The sequence below is a fragment of the Acomys russatus genome, chromosome 3, assembly GCF_903995435.1.
Source record: "Acomys russatus chromosome 3, mAcoRus1.1, whole genome shotgun sequence".
In the NCBI taxonomy this organism is placed as follows: Eukaryota; Metazoa; Chordata; class Mammalia; order Rodentia; family Muridae; genus Acomys; species Acomys russatus.
The window spans coordinates 85,533,004-85,557,256 of NC_067139.1; the positions used below are offsets into that span (position 1 = coordinate 85,533,004).

The 24,253-nt window shown below is 39.7% G+C and overlaps 1 protein-coding gene across 1 annotated transcript in view; it reads left to right on the top strand.

Moving 5' to 3' along the window:
- The window catches only part of Rnf17 (ring finger protein 17), a 120,844-nt gene that overhangs the window by 82,170 nt on the left and 14,421 nt on the right, over positions 1-24,253 (top strand). The window contains exons 25-29 of the mRNA XM_051143378.1: positions 374-489; positions 4,202-4,488; positions 11,240-11,403; positions 21,873-21,992; positions 23,630-23,710. Coding sequence (XP_050999335.1) covers positions 374-489; positions 4,202-4,488; positions 11,240-11,403; positions 21,873-21,992; positions 23,630-23,710 — 768 coding nt within the window. The remainder of the gene's footprint in view (positions 1-373; positions 490-4,201; positions 4,489-11,239; positions 11,404-21,872; positions 21,993-23,629; positions 23,711-24,253) is intronic.

Consider the following 24,253-nt stretch of genomic DNA (forward strand, 5'->3'; position numbering starts at 1 on the left):
TTATGTATACTTTCTTCACTTTTATAACTTTTCATACAAAGTAGAATATGTTTTGTAGTAGCTTCTTTTGTGTGTTGTGGGAAAGTAAAAGCACACACTAGAGATTTTACTTAAAGCAAGCTGAAGGGGACAGAGAAGCCTACTAACGGGTGGCACTTCTTTCCAGTGTACGAGGCTGGGTTTTTTGGTGGTCAAAGTCTTGTAGTTTGTTTTATAGTTTGTTAGTACTGACTCTCTTTCATGCTTTTTCCTTTATATATTTAGATATCAAAATAATGTTAGCTGAGATTATTTCTTGCATAGAAATGTAAAAGAAATTCTTTTGAAAAATACTGCTTATATGATTTCACTTTTGTCTCATAAATCTCTTCAGGAAAACAAGAGAACATGGCCATTACCTGTGAAAATTTTCTGCCGAGATGAAAAAGGAGAACGTGTTGATGTTTCTAAATACTTGATTAAAAAAGGTTTGGCTTTGAGAGAAAGAAGGTACAGGTTTTCTAATAATTTATTGACATTAATTTGCCTATGTAATTGTCTGTGGGTGTTTTCAAACACGAGCTGCATTTTATTTGCTCTTAAAGATGATTTATAATTAACTCCTAAAGAGCCACCTCAGGAATAGATTGCTTGTTTCTTTATTCATGACAATCTTATATACTGAAAACCAGCTTACCATGTACTGGCTTTCAAGGACACATGTGTTCCCTTCAACAGAGAGCTACATCCTTGAGATCGTGGGTAGCTAGTTACGTGAGCATCGTAACAGAGGGAGGATTACTCATAAGGTGGGAGGAAGGCAAAGAGTCCAGATACAGGGAAAGGGTTCCCAGAATACATGGGTTCCCTTTTTTGTTATGTGGGGGGGTTCCCGAATATTTCATGGCATTAGATCCATGATGGTGGAAACCCACAATTTGAGAAGCTAATGGTGTAGAGAAAAAAACAGTTGTCTCCCACAACTATACTGGTTCCAACTGGTTTGGGTAAACTTATTTGTGCTGGTGGAGTGGTTATTTTTAAGGGGCTTTGGTAGGGTGAAAGAGAAGAGATAGCCATTTGTGGACATCATAGCAGGAGGACTTGAAGAGGGGAGGAAGAGAGAAACGATGAGCATGGAGATCTAAAAGGAAGGGGGAGAGAGAAAAAACATCACTTCAGAGTCTTTGCTTTTTACAACTTTCCCCATGCAGTGGGGAGCCTTGGGCATAGCTCACAGGCAGTATGTGGAGGGAGGAGGGGGAGCGTTCTGTTTTGAGACGATCTCACTATGTTGCCCTAGCTGGCCTGGAACTCACTATATAGGCCAGATTGGCTTTGAAGTCACAAACATCAGCCTACCTCTGCCTCCTCAGTGTTAGGATTAAAAACTTGTCCCAGCAAAGTTAGTTTCTTTAGTTGATTTAATTTATTTTTGGAGTTTCTGTTACAAGAATATTAAGCCACATACAGAGAAAGGTAATAGACTGACTAAAGAGGCTTAAATTAGCCCAAGATGATTTTGTCTTTGAATCTGTAACATTCTGGCTCTCCACACTCATAGATTTCCATGGAGTTAACAACATATGTGCAGCTGGTTGAGGTTCCAACACAGATGTGGCTGCTTTTTGACACCTCAGCTTCTAGTTTTTTGTTGGCCACACATCCTGCCTTCATATGTGACCATATGTATGTCTGATGAAGCTGAAGCTGAGATGTCAGGAAAGTAGATCTTCAGGACAGAAGAATTATTATTAAAGCCTCTAAGAAAAAGAGCAAATCAGTATGTATAGAATGAATCCTTTGTGTGACTTAGAAATAGCTCATACACAAAACCCAAACAGTTGTAAATAAATCTCCACCTTTTCCTGTAGCAGGCCTCCTCATCCAAGAAACAGGATGCCAAGGCTTCTTTGACCAGAAGTGCTACAGATGAATAGCCAAAACCTTATTGTAAAGCCCTGAATATCACAAGAGGGGTATTCATATACACAATTGGCTTCTTTGTCTCCTGTATACAGCCACATACATTCTGATTGGATGTTTTTAAACTATTAGGCAGTGATGGCTTGAGTGAGAAGGGAGAGGGGAGGGAAGGAAGGGCAGAAGGAGAGAGAGGATTATTCTCACGTTCACTAGAGGGTACTGGCCAACCCATGTGACTGTTTCATGTTTTTGTTTCTTTTAGAGCCTTCTCCTGCTACCACATTTCCAAGTAGTCATCTTGATTTAACAGTCATTTAAGCCAGTGTTTGTTACTGTTACCATGAGAAAACCAAAAAGCATGTAATAATTAAATATGTATTAAATTTTTTCTATTGGTTTGTTGTGTTGAGTCAGGGAAGCTAATGATTTTTAACTCCTTTACTCTTAAGCAATATTTTATTCTTATTATTCTATGTGTATGAGTTTTGCCTGAATGTATGTCTTTGCATTATATACATGTCTGGTAGCCACAGAGACCAGAAAGGGCATCCAGTCTTCTAGAACTGGAGTTAAAGATGGTTGTAAGCCACCATCGGGTACTGGGAACTGAACCTAGATTCTCTCCAAGAGCAACCAGTGCTCTTAACCACTGAGCCATCTCTTCAGCCCAAGGCTGATTTTAAAACAAACAAAGGTGTTTTAATCTTGGGCTAAAGGAATGGCTCAGTAGTTAAGAGTAGAGGCTGCTCTTGAAGAGGACCTAGGTTCAGATCCCAGCACCCACATGGTAGCTCAGCCGTAACTCTAATTCTAGAAGATCAGATGCCCTCTTTTGGCATTTGAAGGCATAGATAGATATACATGTAGGCAAAACACCCATACACATAAAATATTTTTAAAATATTTTGTATTTAAAAAAGAAACAATCTTAATATCATAATCATAATAACATTAATAAATTAATTTGCCAACTTGATAAAAGCGTTATTTCCAAATTTCATTTGTAGCAAGAGCTGGATGGGCGTTGTTGAACAACTTTGGACCATAAATTATCTAGTTACCAAGAAAGGCAGAAACATTTTATATGTTAATCCTGGGATTGATTATTTTAAAAAATTTTTAAAACAACTTCTGTGAATAAAGCCATTGCATTTAAATGAAAACTTGAGAGGCTAATTTTCTTACAGAGAAAAAGATATTTTACAAAAATAAATATTTCAAGTACATTTGTAAGAGGAAAGTTTATAATTTAATGTTAAAATTGTATATATGTATAGGATTGCCCATGTCAGTCAGGGTGGTAGGGAGAAGGCCAAAAGATGAGCAGAGGTTCAGTAGGTTGGGCAGGAGTCTTTGACCCAATGTTAGGGATTAAAGGAGAGCTCAGCAGTCTTAATTTAAGACAGAGCAAAGCTCACCAAAGTGGGGGTTGTAGGTGCAGATTGCCTAAAAGATAAAAGCTTTACGTTAAAGTTAGCTTGTGATAAAAGAATAGAAGAAATAGGGGCCCTGTGTGACATGGAGAAGGAGAGAGAGAACATATACACTAGCACGCAGAGAGCATTCAAAGAGAACACTTCTTTTAAAACTCTCCAGAGGTGGGGCGTGGGGGGCAGTTTCAAGAGTTGTCGTCTGTCTTAATTAGGGTTTGTATTGCTGCAATCAAACACATAATCAAAAATCAAGTTGGGGAGGAAAGGGTTTATTCAGCTTACATTTCCACATCGCAGTTCATCATCAAAAGAAGTCAAGAAAAGAGCTCAAGCAGGACAGGAACCTGGAGGCCAGAGCTGATGCAGAGGCCATAGAGGCATGCTGCTTACTAGCTTGGTCAGCCTGCTTTCTTACAGAATCCAAGACCACATGCCCAGGAATGGCCCCACCCACAATGGTCTGGACTCTCCCCTATCAGTCACTAATTAAGAAAATGCCCTACAGCTGGATATTATGGAGGCATTTTCTGAGAGGTTCCCTCCTCTCAGAACATCATAGGAGATAATGAAGAGATTGTTTATAGTTTCCAGTTTCCTCTAGAGAGGTAGAGCAGGGAGGCATGGTCTACTTTCCCAGAGAATGACCTAAAAGTTACATGATGCCATCTTGAGCCACCAAGCCATTTTCTTCTTTTCTTTTCCTCTTGTGACTGTTTAGCATGACAGACTAGTGCATCCAGGCATAAAGCAAAGGTTTTAGTTAACTGTTAACACGTATTTGAATGATTTTTTTCATATTGTTTTCTACAGAATTTTATCTTTGCTTCCATTTAGATTTGTGTGTGTGTGTGTGTGTGTTACAGACATAATAAATCAAATAACAGCCATTCACCTGAGAAGTCCCTGGAAATTCCCCTGGAACAAGGAGATTCAATGGTTACTAAGGGCCTTAAAATGAACTTTGACACTAACAAGAAAGTTACTGAAAAAAACAATGAACACAAAGTACCTGATCCTAACGGGAAAAAATCAGAAACCAGAGCCACCGGATGCTATAAACCACCAGCTATTCCTAACACAAATGCGTTTGAGGCAATAGTGAGCTGCATTGGTGATGATGGAACTGTATTTGTGGTGCCTAAATTATCAGGTAAGGTCTTCTGTATGTAAACATTTCCTCGGTGACTGGGCCCAGCAGCTCTGGTGTCCTGTGAAGGACACAACCAGACATCTTTGGCAAGATTTAACTTCTCTAAACCTCACGTTCAGGAGAGTGGTCGAGGGACTAGATAATTTTACCCAGTGCATACAGAGTGACTTTAATAACCCTTGATAAGCTATTTGAGTTTTTTAAGTTATTTTAAATGATAAATTATTTCAACATAAGGTTATCAGAGCTTCCCAGCCAGGGACCTGTCTATGGGCCCCAGTGCTTATGTACATAATGGAGAAATGAGAGCCTGGAGAGACGGCTCAGTGGTTAAGAGGCTTTTGCAGATGCCCCAAGTTCAGACTCCAGCATCCAACATGAGTGGCTCAAAACTGCCTGTAACTCCAGCTCCAGATTCTCCCTGTCTTCTGACCTTCTTGGGTGTCTTCACTCAATGCATGTAGACATGTCTGCATAGATAATAGTTAAGAATAAATCTTTTTTTAAAAAAAATCAAAAGAACAAGCTAGAGAGATGGCTTGGTAGTTAAGGACAAGTGGCTTTTATATCATAGTCCTCAGGGTGGGGTCTTTATTCTGAGGCGCACTGTTCCAGGACAAGGTGCACCCCCCACCCCATCAGTTGACAGAAACCAGCATTACAAGACTGCTGCAGAATGATGACTTTATCTTTCTGTTTACCTGATAAGAATCCTCTGTTTACCCAGCAAGAACCTGCCTGGTCTGAGCCCAGGGCCCACATCTTAGCACATTATTAGCAGCACTGCCATCAGGGGCCTGCTTGGTGACCTAATAGCAGGTACCACAGGAGGCTGAACTTAAAGGTGATCTTCAAAGGGCATATAAAGGTGACACTGAGGGACAGCTTCCACTCTACAGCCTGTCAAAGTGGACACATGGGAAAGGGGGAGAGAGAGAGAGAAAGGGGAGAGGAGAGAGGGAAGGAGGGAGGAATAGAGGGGAGAGAGAGAGCGCGCGCACATGAGTGTACAGACATGTATAACATCCCCTGAAGGTGAAGTTACAGATGTTTGCAGGACCCTGGCTTGTTACATGGGTGTTGGGATATGAACTCTGATCTTCATGATTGTTCAGCAAACACTCTAAACCATCTCTCTAGCCACTTAAATCTTCTTTTTAGAATGTCTTTTCGAAGAACATCCAAATCAAAATTCATGTAGACAATATGAAATGTTGTAACTTAACAAAACCTCTGTCATAAAATTGTCTTATATTAAGAAAAAATCAACTGGCCAGTGGCGGAGCACGCCTTTAATCCCAGCACTCGAGAGGCAGAGGCAAGTAGATCCCTGTGAGTTCGAGGCCAGCTTGGTCTACAATGTGAGTCCAGGACAGCCAAGGCTACACAGAGAAACCCTGTCTCGGGGAAAAAAAAGAAAAAGAAAAGAAAAAGAAAAAACCTTATACTTTCAATAAACTGTACTGTTTAAAAGTTTATTCTCTAACATTTTTTAAATAAATTTAAAAATTTTTATTTTATGTATATTAGTGTTTTACCTGCATGTATGTCTGTGCAAGGTTATCAGACCCTAGAGTTACAGATGGTTGTGAGCTGCTATGTGGGTGCTGGGAATTGGACCCAGGTCCTTTGGAAGAATAGTCAGTGCCCTTAACAGCTGAGCTAGCTCTCCAGCCCTGTTCTCTAACATTTTTGTTTGAAGGTCAGAAATCTTAGTGTTGTAGTCAAAGCATTTAAATGTTTTATGAAAATTAATAGACTCAAAATATAACACTTTAATAGGTTTTCATTTTTAAGTATGTATCAGGGCATATGTGTGCCACAGCATGCATATGAAGGTGACAGGACAATTTTGGGGGTGGGTTCTCTTTTCTGCTGTGGAATCTGGGGGATCAAACTCAGGTTGCCAGGTTTGCATAGCAAGCACTTTTACCTACTCAGCCATCTTTCTTGCAAGCCTCCATTTTAAGAAAAAAAATTAGTTTTTTACATTTCTTTTTAAAGATAATCTTATTTGTATTAATGTGTATGTGTCTGCCATGTATGTGCTGTCACCAGAACAAGAAAGAAGGTGTTGGATCTTGTGGAGTTTTACTTACCAGCAGTTGTGAGCCACAGTGTGAGTGCTGGGTCCTTTGGAAGAGCAGCAAACACGCTTAACCACCGATCCACACCTCCAGCTTCATTTTAATAGGTTTTGAATAATTTAAGAATACTGAATTTTTTACAGTAAGGTAGTAAAAGGTACAGTCAGGTCTTTGAACAGATAATTAAATATAAAATATGTCAGAATAAAAGTAATTAAGATCACTTGCTTTTATTCTAAACCTCTTGTTTTACAAGTGAGTTTGGATGCCTGTGGACACCGTAGGATATTAGATCTTCAGAGTTACAGGTGTTTGCCATCTCAACCAAGCTGAGGTCCTGTGCAAGAATGCTGATCTTAACCACTGAGTCATTTCCCCAAACCGTGAACCTATGTGTTTAATTAATTTTATGTAAATGAGTGTAGGGGTAGGTGTGCCTGTACCTGCGGAGGGTGGGTGTCAGATCCTTTGGAGCCAGGCACTAGACTTCTGGAAGGGCAACGAGCACTTTTAAACACTAAACTATGTTTTCAGAACTTTTTCTGTAAGTCAGTTTTGTTTGATTTGATTTTCCCCTAGTCTTGGATTCCAAAATTAACATTTCAAAGACCTGGATTCCAGAGTCAGCATTCAAATTTCAGTTAAGCCTGACTGAGATTTAAAAAAAAACTTGAATCACTGTGTTTTAGTATGCTGTGATTCATAAAATAAATATTTTTTAAAGTTGAACATACATTCAGTAGTTAAGTTTAAGAATCTTAGAGTAGGACTGAGTGTATAATCCCATTCTCTTCTGACATGTCCTTTCTGTGAGATTTCTCTATCTCATATGGCCAGACACCTCAAGACTTTAGTTAAGACCCAAGTTACCTAGCGTTACCTGGAAAGCCAGGGGGAATGTTTTTCTCTATAGAGTCCAAGGGACCCTCAACCTAGATAAATGTCTAATTGCCATAACCATTAAGTTTTCAGCCTTCATTTAGATCAATTATCAGAGACCCACATTCAAAGCACTCTTAATATCTCTCTCTCTCTCTCTCTCTGTGTGTGTGTGTGTGTGTGTGTGTGTGTGTGTGTGTGTGTGTGTGTGTGTTCTGTTCTTTTGTTAGAGACAAGGTCTCACTATGTAACCTTGGCTGACCTAGAACTTAATTTGTAGCCAAGGGTGTTCCAAATTCATATATATCTATTTTTGCCTCCCAAGTAGTATGATTAAAAACATGTATCACCTAGCAAACTCTAAAAGAATTAGCTAAAATTCTTTCTCAGAGCTACCAAAATACCATAGGCTTAGTATTCCCCATGTTAACAAAAATTACAGCAGCACTCGCGTATCTCTCTCTCTCTCTCTCTCTTCAACACAGATTTTCTCTGTGTAATACTCCTGGCTATTCTGGAATTCACTCTGTAGACGAGCCTGGCCTCATATTCACAGAAATCCACCTGCCTCTGACTCCTGAGTGCTAGGATTAAAAGCATGAACCACCACACCCAGCTAGAAGCTCTCAATTTTGTATTCAAATAGCAAGACAAGTTTCCCAAGAATCTACACCAGTGATTATATAAGCCTCTGACAGTGAAGATATTTTATCTCATTGTCAGCTTGAACTGCAAACTGACCTAAGAAAAAACCAGTTGACTCAAACACAGAGACAAAAACTAAGCCAGCTGAGTCTAAATGTATATGCCAAATCAGGCTACACTGAAAAGCAAAGTGAGTGCTCTGCCAACAAAATCTGAGTTTGCTATTCCATAACCAGCCATTCAACACATAGTCCAATGTAGTCCTCAAATTGACAGTCATTTCAAACATCTCTTCATTATTAATTGGCACCAAGAGCTCAAAACAAATCAAGGTCCTACCAGTTAGCCAGGTGATAGTGGTGCAGGCCTTTAACCTACTCTGAGATCAGAAACATGTTCTACTGTGTGGTTTTATAAAATACATCTACAGTTCTGGTTTTTTGTTTTGTTTTCTTTTCTTTATTTTGGCCTGTTTTTATATGTCATTAGGGAGAGCAGGGGCTTCTTTCTCTTTCTTTCTTTTTTCATTCTTTCTTTCTTTTAAATGCTTTGAGAGAGAATTTTACTATGTAGCCTAAGTTGGCCTTTGATTGGAGTCTCCCGGGACTGCCTCCCAAGTAGTAGAATTACAGGAATGTACTACCAGATCTGGCCTTATGGTTTTGTTTTTCACATAAGTCTTTAAATAATCCCAGAATTGAGTTTTAGAAAGCTGTAAAGAAGACATATGACTTCACTTTTGCAAAGGTTTAATAATTTTGACTTAGCACATTTGCTTAGTATGCTTCACTTCACCTACTGCTAGATAGTGTTGTCTTTACCAAAAGCCAGCTGCATGGTTTACCTGCATATGATCTGCAAAGACCACACAGACAAGATTGGAGCAGATTTTCACATGGCCCTACCCCAAGATGAATTGTGATATGTACACATATAAATGTATAAAAGAGATCATGAATTTGGGGGAGGGGGTAAATTGGGGACATGGGAAGAATTGGATCAGGGAAGAGGGAGGAGAAAAAGATGCAAATACAAAGTAAAAACATAAAATCCCTAAATTAAAAAAAAAATCAATATTCCGTATATTTCTTTTTTTTTTTTTAATCTTGTTTACTCTCTCTAGCCTGGTACCTCTACCAAAATATTTCCCTTAATCTTAGTATAGCCTTTTCCCTCTTTAGTATATATTGTGTAATGTGCACATAAGTTGCTTATTGTATGTCTTATCTGTCAGTGCAAAACATACCTCTTGCTCCAACAGGAATGAAAAAATTATTTATTCTGAGAAATATATGAGTGATCATACCCCAGGAATATTTATTCAAGTTTCCCTGAGTGACCTGTTCCAATGTAGAAGTGGTTGTATTTTTTTTATACCCACATAACAACAAAAGAAAAAAAGTCATAAATCAGTGCATTTGGCTGCCCTCTATGAAAAAAGAAAACAAAAGTTTTAATTTGTTAAATTAAGAAAACATCACAACAAATGCATGAAAGTTGAGGGCCCTTTGAGAAGATTAGCAACCTTCTTAAGGCTGCCTGGGGTTTGTGTGCACGTGTAGTGTGTGCTTTCTGAAATGATCCCTAGCTCCAGCACTCAGAGTTTATGCTCAGGAGCTCCCTTAGGAGGATACTTGCTGATAAGGGGTTGGTAGCTATGAATATACTGGCATTTTCCTCCCATTTGTTGAGTACCTGAATGCAGCTCTCTGGTTTGAAAAACAGTAAATGTGTGAATACTTGAGACTTAGAATAACAGCAACTAATCTAGAAGCTTTATTTGACGCATTTAATCATTACTAAACTGACTATCATGAACTAGTACCCATCTAGTCCTCTCGCGTCAGATAATATGGGTAGGCAACTGTCATACCCAATTTACAGAGAGCAAGCATAGGTTTAGAATGAAAGAAGCAAGACTGAGGTGGTCACCGACTCCGCCTTCAGTGGAATCAGTTACAAGACAGATCTGTGGAAGTAACAGGGCAATTTATAGTCAAAGAAAAGCAAAAGATGAGCTGAGGAGACAGTTCAGTCAGGAGCGTACTAGCCAGGCAAGAGTATGAGCCTTAGTTCCATCTCCAGAACCCACATAAAAAGCTGAGAGTGGGGCTAAAAAGATGGCTCAGTGGGTAAGGTCCTGAGCTCATCTCTCTAGCACCCACATCAAACCTAGGTTTAGAAACACATATCTGTAACCCCAAAGTTGGGGACCCAGATAGGTAGATTCTGGGAACTCACTAGCCAGCCCAGTCTAGCCAGCTACAACAGTGAGTTCCAGGTTCAGTAAGAGACCCTGTCCCGGAAAGTGAGATGAAGAAGCAACTGAGGGAATCTGGACATCAGTGTCAGGCTCTACAAGCACTCACATGGGCACGTATACTGCACTCAGCATGCCCACATGCATGTGCACGCATGTACACACACACACAAACACTATTGGCATATACCTTTACTTTAGAAAGCTGGGTATGGTAACACTGAGGAGACACTGACAAGTGGATCTTTGGGGCTTGCTGGTCAGCCAGCCTGATCTATAGCTAGAGTCTTGTTAGTGTGAGCCACTGTCTCAATAAGACAAGGTAGAACAATGACTGAGAATGACATTTGAGGCTGTCTCCTGACCTCCACACGCACCTTCACGCATGTATACACTCAAAAGTTAGAATTTAACTTACATCCGCAGTATTCTCTCTACCTAAGCATAGACTAATACACAATTTGTGACTATGCTGTCAGACTGTACCCACAGTTCTTTCACGTCTGGCTATCTGGTATGTGTTTAATTGAAAAGAGTGCTTTGTGATCTTTGTATTCTCAAAACAGCAAAGATAAAATATTCAATGCTGTTAGTAAAACTTTTTTTTTCAAAGCAAGGTTTTCTTGTGTAGCCTGGCTATCCTGGAACTTGCCTTGTAGACCAGGCTAGCCCTTAACTTAGAGATCCACCTGCCTCCGCCTCCTGGCTGTTAGTAAAACTTTTAAAAACATGTAGTAAATGCTGACTGAATTAAATATTTATTTAAAAATCTACTAGAAGCTTGATCTTAATTCTTTGTGTTGCCTAAGTTAGGAAGTTATTAGGTTGTTGGTAAAAAGTAATAACATTTTCATAAATTTATTTTTGATAAATTGTACAGAGTTTGAGCTCATAAAAATGATGGATGAAATTCAAAGTAATTTAAAATGCCTTGGTCTTTTGGAACCATATTTCTGGAAAAAAGGAGAACCTTGTGCAGTGAGAGGATCTGATACTTTGTGGTACCGCGGCAAAGTCATGGAGATTGTTGGAGGCACCATCCGGGTAAGTCTAACCAACCACTAGAGGAGTACGTGGTTGGAAGTTAGATTAAAACACCTTTTGGTAAACTTACAAAGATCAAACACTTTATACTATTATAAAGTGTTTTTCTTTTGTTCTTGATATTTTTGTTCTGTTTGGATTTTGGTTTAGAGATACAGTCTCACTATGTAGGCCATCCATGAAACATGGGACCCTCCCACCTCAGCCCCCCACATGCCAGGGTTACGGACTTGCACCACTGTACCCAGTCAATAATGAACAAACACTGCAGGTGGGATGTGACCACGTGTGCCTAATAGACATACCACTTGTAACTGGTAGTCCTGTGTGCACACATGTGATTAAGTAAAACAGCTTCTTCTCTGGTGTGTTAGCTAGCTCCTTGGCAAATTTGTTTAAGACCTAGCTATCTTTTAAAGTTACGGTTAGTTTACCTCACAGAACAGTGAGGTATATTTCTTTCAGAATCTTTAAAATAGCTTCATGCATTGAAAATTGAAAATATAAGGCAAAGGACACTGTCAATATAACAAAAAAAAAAAAAAGCCTACAGACCAGGAAAAGATCTTCCCCAACCCTACATCCAACAAAGGGCTAATATTCAAAATATAAAGAACTCAAGAAATTAAACACCACCAAACCAATTAAAAAATCGAGTACAAAACTACAACCGAAATTACATGGGAATTAGATAACAATACCATCGCAAAAACATAACCACACAAGCTCACTACTGCAACCAACATCAAAATCAAGGGACTTAACAGTCACTGGTCACTAATACCTCTCAACATTAATGGTCTCAATTCTCCAATAAAAAGACACAGACTAACCGAATGGATGCATAAACAAGACCCAACATTCTTCTGCATCCAAGAAACATATCTCAGCTACGAGAATAGACATTACCTTAGGATAAAAGGCTGGGAAAAAGTATTCGAAGCAAATGGACACAGGAAGCAAGCTGGTGTAACCGTTTTAATATCTAATAAAATAGACTTTACACCAAAACTAAATGAAAGAGATGAGGAAGGACACTTTATACTCATCAAAGGTAAAGTCAAGGAAGACGACATCACAATTCTGAACATAAACGCTCCCAATACAAGGGCATCCATTTTTGTAAAAGACCTATTAACAAAGTTTAAACGACACACTAATAGTGGGAGACTTCAACACCCTACTTTCACTGAAGGATAGGTCATTGAGACAGAAACTAAACCAAGAAATAGCAACATGGATCTAACATATCTACAGAACTTTTCACCCAAACACAAAGGATTATACCTTCTTCTCAGCACCCCTTGGAACCTTCTCCAAAATTGATCACATAGTAGGTCACAAAGCAAGCCTCAACAGATTCAAGAAGATTGAAATAATACCATGTATCCTATCAGATTACCATGGTCTAAGGCTGGACTTCAACAACAACAGAAATAACAAAAAAGCTATACACATATGGAAACTAAACAACTCTCTACTTAATGACACCTGGATCAGGGAAGAAATAAAGAAATAAATTGAAGACTAACTGAAAGTCAGTGAAAATGAAGGAAGAACATACCCAAATTTGTGGGACACATTGAAAGCAGTGCTAAGAGGAAAATTCATAGCACTAAGTGCCTTTAAGAAGAAGAAAGTGGAAACATCCCACATAAGCAGCTTAATGACAGAGCTATATGCCCTAGAAAAAAAGAAGCAGAAGCACCCAAGAGGAGTAGATGTCTGAAAATAATCAAACTCAAGGCTGAAATCAATAAATTAGAAACAAAGAACAATTCAAAGAATCAACAAAACCAAGAGCTGGTTCTTTAAGAAAATCAACAAGATAGACAAACCATTAGCCAAACTAAAAGGCAGAGAGACACTATCCGACAAAATCAGAAATGAAAAGGGAGACATAACAACAGATACTGAAGAAATACAAAGAATCATAAGATCCTATTTTAAAGGCATATATGCCACAAAATTTGAAAATCGAAGGGAAATGGACAATTTTCTTGATCGGTTCCACTTGCCAAAATTGAATCAAGATCAGATAAACAAATTAAATAGTCCTATTTCTCCTATAGAAATAGAAGCAATCATTGATAGTCTCCCAACCAAAAAGAGCCCAGGGCCAGATGGTTTCAGCACAGAATTCTACCAGACCTCCAAAGAAGAACTAATACCAATACTCTTCAAGCTACTCCAAAAGATAGAAGTGGATGGAACGCTACCAGATTCATTCTTGGAGGCCACAGTCACATTGATACCTAAGCCCCACAAAGACCCAACAAAAAAAGAGAACTTCAGGCCAATTTCTCTTACGAACATTGATGCAAAAATAATAAAATACTCGCAAAATGAATACAAGAACACATCAAAGATACCATTCACCATGACCAGGTAGGCTTCATTCCAGGCATGCAGGGATGGTTTAACATACAGAAATCCATCAATGTAATCCACCATATAAACAAACTGAAAGAAAAAAAACCACATGATCATCTCCTTAGATGGAGAAAGCATTTGACAAAATACAACACCCTTTCATGTTTAAAGTTTTGGAGAGATCAGGAATACAGGCACATACCTAAACATAATAAACGCTATATACAGCAAGCCAATAGCCAAAATCAAATTAAATGGGGAGATATTCAAGGAAATTCCTCTAAAATTGGGCACCAGACAAGGCTGCCCACTTTCTCTATATCTCTCCAATTATAGCTCTTGAAGTTCTAGCCAGAGCAATAAGACAACAAAAGGAGATCAAGGGGATCCAAATGGGAAATGAGGGAGTCAAATTATCCCTATTTGCAGATGATATGATAATGTACATAAGTGACCCCCAAAATTTCACCAGAGAACTACAGCTGATAACACCTTCAGCAAATTGGCTGGATACAAAATTAACTCAAAAAAAATCAGTAGCCTTCCTATATACAAATGACAATCATGCAGAGGAAGAAATTAGTAAAACTACACCCTTCACAATAGCCACAAGCAATATAAAATGTCTAGGAGTAACGCTAACCAAGCAAGTGAAGGACTTGTTTGGGAAAAAAACTTTAAATCTCTGATGAAATCAGAAGGTGGAAGGATCTCCTTTGTTCGTGGATCAGGAGAATTAACAGTAAAAATGGCCATCTTACCAAAAGCAATTTACAGATTCAATGCAATCCCTATCAAAATACCTACACAATATTTTAAAGACATTAAAAGATCAATTCTCAACTTCATATGGAAAAACAAAAAACCCAGAATAGCTAAAACAATCCTATACAATAAAAGACCCTCTGGAGGAATCTCCATACTCAATCTCAAGCTGTACTATAGAGCAACAGTAATTAAAACTGCATGGTACTGGCACAGCAATAGGCTGGTGGATCAATGGAATCAAAACAAAGACCCAGAAATGAATCCACATGCACCTAAGGGATATTTTCTTAAATAATTTGAAGTGGGCCAGGCCACATCTTCTGGTAGCCGCATATATAAAAGACATGAGAGAAGAAAAAAAATCAAATCTAAATTTAATTATCTTTCCAGGGTATGGGAATGGGGTCTCCCCTTCCCCTTTATAAGGCAGGGACTCAGTATGTAAGCCTGGCTGGTCTGGCCAGGCTGTTCTCTAAATCCATACTGATCCACCAGGTTCCATTTCTCAGTGCCCTATTAGGTGCAGACTTTTAACTTGTTTTGTCTTTTTTAGACTGTGTAGTCTAGGCAGGCCTTGAAGTTTAACCCTCCTGCCTCAAGCTCCTAACTGCTGAAGTTACAGATGTGTGTACTTGCTTCTTTTTTTTTTTTTTAATTTTTTCTTGTTACATCTCAATGGTTATCCCATCCCTTGTATCCTCCCATTCTTCCCTCCCTCCCATTTTCCCCTTATTCCCCTCCCCTATAACTGTTCCTGAGGGGGATTTCCTCCCCCAGTATATGCTCATAGGGTATCAAGTCTCTTCTTGGTAGCCTGCTATCCTTCCTCTGAGTGCCACCAGGTCTCCCCTTCCAGGGGACATGGTCAAATGTGAGGCACCAGATTACGTGTGAAAGTGGTATCCCACTGTCCACTCAACTGTGGAGAATGTCCTGTCCATTGGCTAGATCTGGGTAGGGGTTTAAAGTTTACCGCCTGTATTGTCCTTGGCTGGTGCCTTAGTTTGAGCGGGACCCCTGGGCCCAAATCTGCCTATCATAATGTTCTACTTGTAGGTTTCTAGGACCCTCTGGATCCTTCTGCTTTGCTATTCTCCCATGCTTCTCTCATCTAGAGTCCCAATAGGATGTCCTCCCCTCTGTCCCAGTTTCCTAGTAAGTGAAGGCTTTCGTGGGACATGCCCCTTGGGCTAGTATGCAGATATAAGTGAGTATATACCATTTGAGTCTTTCTGCTTCTGGGTTAACTCACTCATTATGATCATTTCTAGTTCAATCCACTTATCCACAAATTTCAGGAATTCCTTGTTTTTAATAGCTGAATAGTATTCCATAGTGTATATGTACCACAGTTTCTTTATCCATTCTTCTACTGAGGGACACTTAGGCTGTTTCCATGTTCTGGCTATTATGAATAAGGCTGCTATGAACATGGTTGAGCAAATTTTCTTGTTGTGTGCTGGAGCATCTTCTGGGTATACTCCAAGGAGTGGAATAGCTGAGTCTTGAGGAAGCCCTATTCCCATTTTTCTGAGATAGCACCAGATAGATTTCCAAAGTGGCTGTACTAGTTTGCAATCCCACCAGCAATGAAGGAGTGTTCCTCTCTCCCCACATCCTTGCCAGCATGTGGTGTCGCTTGAATTTTTTGATCTTAGCCATTCTGATGGGTGTAAGATGGAATCTGAGAGTTGTTTTGATTTGCATTTCTCTGATGACTAAGGAGGTTGAGCATTTCTTTAAGTGTTTCTCAGCCATTTGATACTCCTCTGTTGAGAATTCTCTGTTTAGTTCCAAGCCCCATTTCTCAATTGGGTTATTTGGTTTGGTGATGTTTAATTTCTTGAGTTCTTTATATATTTTGGATATTAGACCTTTGTCAGATGTCGTGTTGGTGAAGATCTTTTCCCAGTCTGTAGGCTGTCGCTTTGTTCTCTTGACAGTGTCTCCTGCCTTACAGAAGCTTCTCAGCCTCATGAGGTCCCATTTATTAATGGTTGACATTAAGGCCTGGGCCATTGGTGTTCTGTTCTGGTCTCCTGTGCCAATGTGTTCCAGGCTCTTCCCCAATTTTTCCTCTAACTGAATTAATGTCTCTGGTTTTATGTTGAGGTCTTTAATCCACTTGGATTTGAGTTTTGTGCAAGGTGACAAATATGGGTCCAGTTTCATTTTTTTACACATAGTCCTCCAGTTAGACCAGCACCATTTGTTGAAGATGCTGTCCTTTTTCCATTGAATGGATTTGGCTTCTTTGTAAAAAATCAAGTGACCATATGTGTGTGGATTCATATCTGGGTCTTCGATTCGATTCCACTGATCAACCAGCCTGTTGCTGTGCCAGTACCATGCTGTTGTAATTACTATTGCTTTATAGTACAGTTTGAGATCAGGTATGGAGATTCCTCCGGAGCACCTTTTATTGTACAAGATTGTTTTAGCTATTCTGGGTTTTTTGTTTTTCCATATGAAGTTCAGAATTGAACTTTCAATGTCTTTAAAAAATTGTGTAGGTATTTTGATAGAGATTGCATTGAATCTGTAGATTGCTTTTGGTAGGATGGCCATTTTTACTGTGTTAATTCTCCCGATCCATGAGCAAAGTAGATCATTCCATCTTCTCATGTCTTCTTCAATCTCTTTCTTCAGAGTTTTGAATTTTTTTTTTCAAACAAGTCCTTCATTTGCTTAGTTAGAGTAACTCCTAGATATTTTATATTGCTCGGGGCTAATGTGAAGAGTGTGGTTTTCCTAATTTCTTCTTCTGCAAGCTTGTCATTTGTGTATCGGAAGGCTACAGATCTTTTTGAGTTAATTTTGTATCCAGCCAATTTGCTGAAGGTGTTTATCAGCTGTAGGAGTTCTCTGGTGGAATTTTGAGGGTCACTTATGTACACTATCCTATCATCTGCAAATAGGGATAATTTGACTTCCTCCTTTCGCATTTGGATCCCCTTGATCTCCTTTTGTTGTCTTATTGCTCTGGCTAGAACTTCGAGTACTGTATTGAAGAGATATGGAGAGAGTGGGCAGCCTTGCCTTGTTCCCGATTTAGAGGAATTTCCTTGAGTATCTCAGCATTTACTTTGATTTTGGCTATTGGCTTGCTGTATATAGCCTTTATTATGTTGAGGAAAGTGCCTTGTATCCCCGATCTCTCTAAAACTTTAAACATGAATGGGTGTTGGATTTTATCAAATGCTTTCTCTGCATCTAAAGAGATGATCATGTGGTTTTTAATTTTCAGTTTGTTTATATGGTGCATTACATTGAAGGATTTCCGTATATTAAACCATTCCTGCATGCCTGGAATGAAGCCTACTTGGTCATGATGAATGATATCTTTGATGTGTTCTTGTATTCGTTTTGCAAGTAGTTTACTTAGTATTTTTGCATCTATGTTCATAAGAGAAATTGGTCTGAAATTCTCTTTCTTTGTTGAGTCTTTGTGACGTTTAGGTATCAATGAGACTATGGCCTCATAGAATGAATTTGGTAATTTTCCATTCATTTCTATCTTTTGGAGTAGCTTGAAGAGTATCGGTATTAGCTCGCCCTTGAAGGTCTGGTAGAAATCTGCACTGAAACCATCTGGCCCTGGGCTTTTTTTGGTTGGGAGACTATTGATGATTGCTTCTATTTCTGTAGGGGAAATGGGACTATTTAGCTTGTTTATCTGTTCTTCACTCAACTTTGGCAGGTGAAATTGATCAAGAAAATCGTCCATTTCCCTTAGATTTTCAAATTTTGTGGCGTATATGTCTTCAAAGTAGGATCTTATGATTCTTTGTATTTCTTCAGTGTCTATTGTTATGTCTCCCTTTTCATTTCTGATTTTGTTGATTTCAGTACTGTCTCTCTGCCTTTTAGTTAGTTTGGCTAACGGTCTGTCTATCTTGTTGATTTTCTCAAAGAACCGGGTCTTGGTTTTGTTGATTCTTTGGACTGTTTTCTTAGTTTCTAATTTGTTAATTTCAGCCCTGAGTTTGATTATTTCCAGGCGTCTACTCCTCTTGGGTGTTTCTGCTTCTTTTTTTTCTAGGGCTTCCAGTTGTGTTGTTAAGATGCTTATGTGCGATGTTTCCAATTTCTTTTTAAAGGCACTTAGTGCTATGAATTTTCCTCTTAGCACTGCTTTCAATGTATCCCACAAATTTGGGTATGTTGTTTCTTCATTTTCATTGAATTTCAGAAACTCCTTGATTTCTTTCTTTATTTCTTCTCTGACCCAGGTGTCATTTAGCAGAGAGTTGTTTAGTTTCCACATACGTGTAGGCTTTTTGTTATTTCTGTTGTTGTTGAATTGCAGCCTAAGAGCATGGTGATCTGATAGGATACAAGGTATTATTTCAATCCTCTTGTATCTATTGAGGCTTGCTTTGTGACCTACGATGTGATCAATTTTGGAGAAGGTTCCATGGGGTGCAGAGAAGAAGGTTCGTTCTTTCCTGTTTGGGTGAAAGGTTCTATAGATATCTGTTAGATCCATTTGACCCATGGCATTGGTTAATGATGTTATTTCTCAGTTTAGTTTCTGTTTCAATGACTTATCCTTCAGTGAGAGTTGGGTGTTGAAGTCTCCCACTATTATTGTGTGGGGATCGATGTGTGGTTTAAGCTTTTTTAGCAGATCTTTTACAAATGTGGGTGCCCTTGTATTGGGAGCATAGATGTTCAGAATTGTGATGTCATCTTGGTTGACTTTACCTTTGATGAGTATGAAGTGTCCTTCCTCATCCCTTTTGATTAATTTTGGTTGAAAGTCTATTTTGTTCAATACTAAAATGGCTACACCTGCTTGCTTCTTGTGACCATTTGCTTGGAATATTTTTTTCAACCTTTTACCCTGAGGTAATGCCTATCATTATGGGTGAGAAGTGTTTCTTGAATGCAGCAGAATGTTGGATCTTGTTTATGCACCCATTCAGTTAGTCTGTGTCTTTTTATTGGAGAATTGAGACCATTGATGTTGAGAGATATTAATGACCAGTGACTGTTAAGAGTCTTAATTTTGATGTTGTTTCCAGTTGAGTGTTTGTGTAGTTGTGTTTTTGCCATGGGATAGTTATCTATTTCCTGGGTAGTTTTGGTTGTAGCTTGACCCTTTGGGATGGAGTTTTCCTTCTAGTACCTTCTGTAAAGCTGGATTTGTGGATAGGTACTGTTTGAATTTTTTTGTCATGGACTATTTTGTTTTCTCCATCAGTGGTTATTGATAGTTTTGCTGGGTAAAGTAGTCTGGCCTGGCATCTGTGGTTTCTTAGGGTTTGCAGGATCTCTATCCAGGCCCTTCTGGCTTTTATGGTCTCTGCTGAGAAGTCGGGTGTAATTCTGATAGGTTTGCCATTAAATGTTATGTTGGCCCTTTTCCCTTGCAGCTTTTAATATTTTTTCTTTGTTCTGTATGTTTTGATTATTATGTGACGGGCAGTTTTTCTTTTCTGGTCAATTCTATTTGGTGTTCTGTAGGCCTCTTGTATGTTTATAGACATCTCTTTCTTTAGATTGGGGAAATTTTCTTCTATGATTTTGTTGAGAATAGTTTCTGGGCCTTGGAGTCTGATATCTTCTCTTTCTTCAATGCCTATTATCCTCAGATTTCTTCTTTTCATGGTGTCCTTAATTTCTTGGATGTTTTGTGTCAGGAGTTTTCCAGATTTGACATTTTCTTTAATGGTTGCTTCAAGATCTGTGATTGTATCTTCTAGACCTGAGATTCGTTCTTCCATCTCTCGGATTCTGTTAGAAAAGCTCACCTCTGTGTTGCTCACCTTCTTCTCTGAGGTCTCACGTTCTCGTTTTTCTTCTGCCTGTGTGTTTATCATTGACTCCATTTTCATTTTCAGATCTTGAACTGATTTTTTTATTCCTTTCATCTGATTGTTTGTAGATTCCTGAGTTTCTTTCATTGCCTCTTTATAGGTTTCAGAGCTTGAACCGTTTTATTTATTTCTTTCATCTGATTGATTGCATTTTCCTGCAGTTTTTCCAGTTCCACTCTATGTGCTTCTTTTATGTCTCTCACCTGTTTGGCTGTGTCTTCCTGCATTTGATTACGAATTATATATGTTTCCTCCATTATCATCCTCATTACTAAGGATTCGAGATCATTTTCCTGTATTTTCGTAGTATTTGAGTTCTCTGGGTTGTTTTCTTTGGAATAGCTGGAAACTGGAGACGCCATGTTGTTTTGGGGTTTTTTTGCATATGCTTTTTCACTGTCCTTTAGACATCTTGCCATCTTTTGTTTTTGTTGGGTAGTTTTCAGAGTTGGATGGAGGGAATCTGATGATAAATTCACTTGTTTTCTCATGATTTCCCTAGGCTGGAAACTAATGCTTCACTGGTGTGGATGTTAGGAGGTTAACCCTGTTGTTTTGGGCTCTCACAGCCAGTGATCCTCAGCTCCCTTGTGCTGTGGGTCCTGCAATCGTTCTGGGTCTCTGAATGAGCGTTGGGTCAGGCCAAGGTATCCACAGCCTTCTGTGTCCCCTGCCAAGTCCAGCCAGGAACACTGGGCCCGAACCACGGGCCGAACTCAGCTAGATTCTCAGGGCCTGATCCATCTGCTGAGCTCAGGTAGGGCTTCCGGGCCCAGAATGCACTCAGGTTCCAGCCAGAATTTTTGGGCTGGGACTGCGCACCAAGCTCAGCTAGGGACTTTTGGCCCAAAGTGCGTGCTGTGGTCAGTTATTGATTCAGGGCCCAAACTGTCCGCCAAGCTCAGCCAGGAATTCTGGATTCTAACTGCACACTGTGTCCAACCAGAGTCTTAGAGCCGGTGGAACTGAGCGCTCCGCCCAGCCTATGTCACAGCAGGAAAACCGCAGCTGCGCTAAGCCAGTGCCGCTGGTGGAACCAAGTGCTCTGCCCAGCCTGCGCCACAGCAGGGGAGCTGCCACTGAGTTGAGCTGGTGCCTAGGGTGGAACTGACCGCTCGGCAGTCAGAGGACAGTTTTGTGGAGTCCGTTCTTTCCTTTTACCTTTATATGTGTTCCAAAGTCAAACTCAGGTTTCAGTGTGGGAGAAAGAAGAAAGAGGGGTTAGTGGGTGTTGCTTCATGTATCTGTGCACTGTGTATGTGCAGTGGCCCAGAAGGCAGAACACTGTGTTGGGTCCCCCGGAACTGGAGTTCCAGACAATCGTGCGAAGCCATGTAGGTGCTAGGAATTGACTGATCCCAGGTTCTCTAGTTAAGTAGCCAGTGCTTTTCATTGATAAATGATAGCTATACATACACACAAACTTCTTAAAACTAGGAAATCCCCTTTGTCATCCAGTTTTTAGTAATAAATTTTAACCAGAAATTTACTTGATCTGTTTTTTAGGTACAATACTTAGATCATGGGTTCACTGAGAAGATTCCACAGTGCCATCTTTATCCTATCTTACTATATCCAGATACACCCCAGTTCTGTATTCCCTGTCAGCTCTATCAGACTCTACCGGTGAGCACATGGTAGTTTTTTGTGGTTAACTTTAAGTACTGTCTTATATTAGTAATATTTTAGAAATCAGAGTATAGAAATAAGTCCCTTTCGACTGTAATACAAATTTTTCTCTTTTGTTGTTGTTATTGTTGTTGGTTTTGTTTTGGTTTTAGAGATAACGTCTCACTATATAGCCTTGGGTGTCAATGGAACTCACTACGTACACAGAATGACCTCAAACTCCTAGAGATCCTCCTGCCTCTAGCTCCGAGGTTCTGGGATTAAAGACATGCACCACCATTCCTGACTAAGGCTTTGTTTCTACTCTTGTGTGTACCAGCATGTAAGTGCACCATGTGCATGCAGTACTCACAGAGGCCAGAAGAGGGAGCCTAGTCTCCCTGAACTTAAGTCACAAATGCTCCTTAGCCACCAAGTGGATGGAGTTACAGATGCTTGTTGGCCACCATGTGGATGCTGGGAAACAACCCAGGTCCTCTAGAACAGTAACTGCTCTTAACGACTGAGCTCTTTCTCCAGCCCACACCCCCAGCCCACAATACAAATTGTAAAAATACCTACAAGTAAATGACAGCTCAAAAGTCTTTAATGAGGAAAACTACAAAATTATACTGCAGTACATAAACTTGTGAGTACATGGCAGTATACCATGCAGTCATACTCTGCTGACAAGGTAGACGATCCTAAACAATTATTTCTCAATGTTAGCAGTAACAAAGGTCAAAAGTAAACTCCTCCTTTCCTATTACAGTTTTGGGGCTCCAGGGTGAGGGATGGCTCAGCTGCGTGGTTTGTGACAGTGGTTCAAGATGTCCCTGGAGTGGATGCATGGAGCTCCATGAACTACTCGCAGAGGACTCATCGCATGGCTGTCTTGCCTGGAAGCTCTAACATGTTAGGAAATTCGTTCCTTGGTCAATGTACACTGTTGGCCTGTATAAGCACTAACTGAACTATTTTTAAAGCTCTAAATGCAGTATGATATCTTTAATGTTAAGTTTGGGATGTTCTTTTTAAAGCATTTGGGGGGGTCGCCTTGTAATTTTTGAGAAAGGATGTTTCATATCCCAGGCTGGTATCTGACTCCCTTTGCAGGAGAGTACGGCCTTGAATTCTGATCCTTCTGCTTCCACGTCCCAGGTGAGGGGCCATAGGCATGTGGCACCATACCTAGTTAATGTGATGCTGGGGATGAGCCCAGGACCTCCTGCATGCTAGTCAAGCACCCTTCCAAGTGAGCTGCAGCCCTGCCCTGGTTTATGCTTTGGAAGCATAAAATGTTAAGTACAATCAGGAGATGTTTGGACAAACATAAATCTTTTAAAAGATGTCTTGTATTTTTCTAATGGGTTCATGTGTGGGTATGTACATAAGTGTGGGTACCCACAGCATCCAGAAGGAGAGTCAGCTGTCCAGTACAGGCGCTGGGAACCAAAAGCACTCACAGCTGCTGAGCCATCTCTCCAGCCCCCACATAGGACATTTTTAAGATGATTTTTGTTGGCTACTCATGACACTCATGTGTACTTACTTCTACCACCAAGCATTTTCTGCTTATCGCCATTTCTTTGTGTCTTAATTTATTCTTGCTTGGGCTCACATCATGGAAGTGGAAGTGTGTTTCTTCCACACAGGTTGGGAATGTCTGGCAGCCAGATGCCATAGAGCTACTTCAGGAGCTGCTTTCCAAGAGAGAGGTGGACATTCACATTGTGGTAAGTTATCTTCAAGTCATAGCTGGTTGTAACTGTTTGCCTTGAAATGTTATAATCAACATAATTTGAAGAATATTTTGATGACAAGCCATGTAATATGTGTTCATACGTGAATATAAATTATTTGTTAATTTTTAAGACATTACTACTTTGATTCCTATGTTTGTTTTGAATAAGCCTAATTTGAACAAGTTCCTGAGATGCTTCATTAAAGTGGATGATTGAAAGACTTGTCAGTAATAGTGTGTTTATGTAGATACAGGCAATATGACATTGTTGATGCGGAACCTGCTGTCACATAGCACTGTGTAAGGTGCGAACAGTCCTAGCAGAGTCTGTCACAACCTTCAGACACTCCCACTAGTTAGGGAAGCAAGATATCCATACAGCACAACAGCACGAGCCAGAAGACTGGTAAAAAGACGCGCACAGCAGGATATAGAAAGGGGAGAGCTGAATGGGATAGTCCTGATAAGAACACAGAACTCACAGAGGCTGGGACAACTTAGGAAATAGTCTGGTAGAAGGGTAGAGGTTTCGAGA